This window comes from Limulus polyphemus, unplaced genomic scaffold (genome assembly GCF_000517525.1).
Source record: "Limulus polyphemus unplaced genomic scaffold, Limulus_polyphemus-2.1.2 Scaffold6611, whole genome shotgun sequence".
NCBI lineage: Eukaryota > Metazoa > Arthropoda > Merostomata > Xiphosura > Limulidae > Limulus > Limulus polyphemus.
Genome location: NW_013672221.1, coordinates 21,979 through 24,459, shown reverse-complemented (window position 1 = coordinate 24,459; position 2,481 = coordinate 21,979). Strand labels below are relative to the sequence as shown.

The following is a 2,481-nucleotide window of genomic DNA, read 5'->3' as shown; positions in this document are numbered from 1 at the left end:
TACCCATTCAAGCCGTCTCCAGCCATTATTAGTCTCAAAGTGTTGGTGTTAGGTTTTGATGGAGTTTCTGTTGCAGATGTTTACAACTCTGTCATTCAAGCACTTAAAAATACTGTTTTTAACAGAAAGTGGATGGTGAGAATGGAAATGTAAGTTTCTATATCAGCATGAGTTGTTTTCCTATGTATGGTTGTAGTGGGTTTGTCATTCTGTGTGCTGATGAAAACATCAAGGAACGGCAGTGAAGTGAATTATGTTGTGTGTGGAGTTAACGTGTTGTAAGAAGTCTAGTAAGTTGTTCATGATAATGGTGCCAGATAACCAATATATCGTCAACACCGTGTCTGTAAAATATGGTTTTCTTGTCGCTAGAGAAGGGGACTCTTGGTTCAAAAGCTTCATGAATTAGTTTTCTGAAACTGGCGAGAGTGGTGATCCTATGGCAAGGGCATCTGTTTGTTGAAACAAATCATTGTAGTGTTCAATACATCAAGGTTTTGGTGTTCATCTGTGATAAAATATGCTGATTTGTCTCCACCGCTAGGAGTCCTACCAGCAGTTTACAAGTCTCATACAAGAATAAGAGTGTTTGTAAAAATACTTTTAACGATTCTTAAAACAACGATAAAAAATAATCAAATGAGCCCGTTTTGCAATTTGAATGTTACAATTAACAATATAGAAGTATTGTTTTATAAAAAGTCGGGCGACACTATAATTTTATTGTTAGGTTTTATGACGCCCTAAAATTGTAAAGGTATTGGCAAAATAACACTGTTGTTCTTTATCTATTTATATTTCGAATGTTCGAGAAAGGTAAGTTGTCCTACACAGTTTCCAAAAACGAAACGCACTTGTCTTCATTAGTCATGTGTTTTTAATGTCATAAATATAAATTAAACTTTATTCTTTCTCCTTTTTATGTTGAAATAATAAGTAACACACAACTTAAAACTACCTAGGTGCCAATAAATAATACTCATAATTTTATGTGTATCTAACCGTGTGAAAAATAATGCGAAGTTTCAAGTAAACAGCGCGAGCATTTTGCTTATAACTTCTTAATCTAACCCTCTAACGCATTCACTGTTTCAAATGTTGATATAAGATCTTTAACAAACACTTTTGGCTCAGGCAAAACATTAGTAAAATCCTACATTCTGTTCACATCAAGGTTTCGTGTTAACAAGGTTGCTAAATATTAGCTAAATCATACATTCTGTTCACATCAAGGTTTCGTATTAACAAGGTTTATAAATATTAGCTAAATCATATTTTGTTGACATCAAGATTTCGTATTAACAAGGTTTCTAAATATTAGCTAAATCGTATATTCTGTTGACATCAAGGTTTCTAAACACTAGCCAAATAATTTATTCTGTTAAGATCAAAGTATCTAAACATTAGCCAAATCCTATATTCTGTAGACATTAATATTTTATATTAACAAGGTATCTAAACATTATCAAAGTCATATATTCTATTGATATCAAGCTTTCGTATTTGCAAAATTCCTAAAATTAGCACAATTATATATTCAGAGTAGTTCTGTCAGACACAGCTCTTGGTATGTTTAGTAATTATTTTTGTTACATATAATTTGGTTACTTTAGGCTCGGCATGGCCAAGTGGTTAGGACACTCGCTTGCAATCTGAGGGTCGCGGGTTCGAACACCCGTCACACCAAACATGCTCGCCCTTTCAGCCGTGGGGGCGTTATAATGTAACGGTCAATCCCACTATTCGTTGGTAAAAGAGTAGCCCAAGAGTTAGCGGTGGGTGGTGATGACTAGCTGCCTTCCCTCTAGTCTTACACTGCTAAATTAGGGACGGCTAGCGCTGATAGCCCTCATGTAGCTTTGCGCGAAATTCAAAACAAACAAACAAACAATCGGTTACTTTAATTAGATTATCAATATCGTTACTATTATGATCATGCTATTCTCGCATGTTTATTACTGGTGATCAAGAACACACAGACTTAGAAATACGTTTTTTCTTACTGGCAGCATATTACTTTCTTCCTTTGACTCTCTCGGTTTACTCGTTCTCTCTCACATCTCTCGGCCTCTTCCTCTCTACCCAGTCTTCTCTTTTCGTAGAACTTCTGTTTTTCACATTCATTTCTCAAACCCACGCCGAACCGATCCCTTTCTTCCTGACCTTTCACCTGTTTCCCGTATATCAGATTAAAACGATTCATAATTATAGGCGGTCTTGCAGTTTCCATAACAGCTGAACTTAAGTAGGTGGCCGCTCTCTCCAGTAATTTTCAAACGAGTTAGAGTACTGCAATCCCTTAATTTCTTCGAGATTGACCAAAGACCGGCCACTTTCTCACCTCTCTCAACTTTAACTGATGTCCTGAAACCTGACTTCATATCGCATCTTTCCCCCCTCTTACAGAATATATTCAACTTCGGTTATGTTTTTTTTTCTAATCTTGATGTTATCCCAGGCTCTGATATTCCGGAATATCAT

General features: G+C 35.9%; 1 protein-coding gene across 1 annotated transcript in view; it reads right to left on the bottom strand.

The window, feature by feature from the left end:
• The window catches only part of LOC111089556, a 17,569-nt gene extending 15,366 nt beyond the window's left edge, over window positions 1–2,203 (bottom strand). The window contains exon 1 of the mRNA XM_022402309.1: window positions 2,018–2,203. Within this exon, the coding sequence (XP_022258017.1) occupies window positions 2,018–2,203 (186 nt within the window). The remainder of the gene's footprint in view (window positions 1–2,017) is intronic.
• Between the last annotated feature and the right edge of the window lie 278 nt (window positions 2,204–2,481).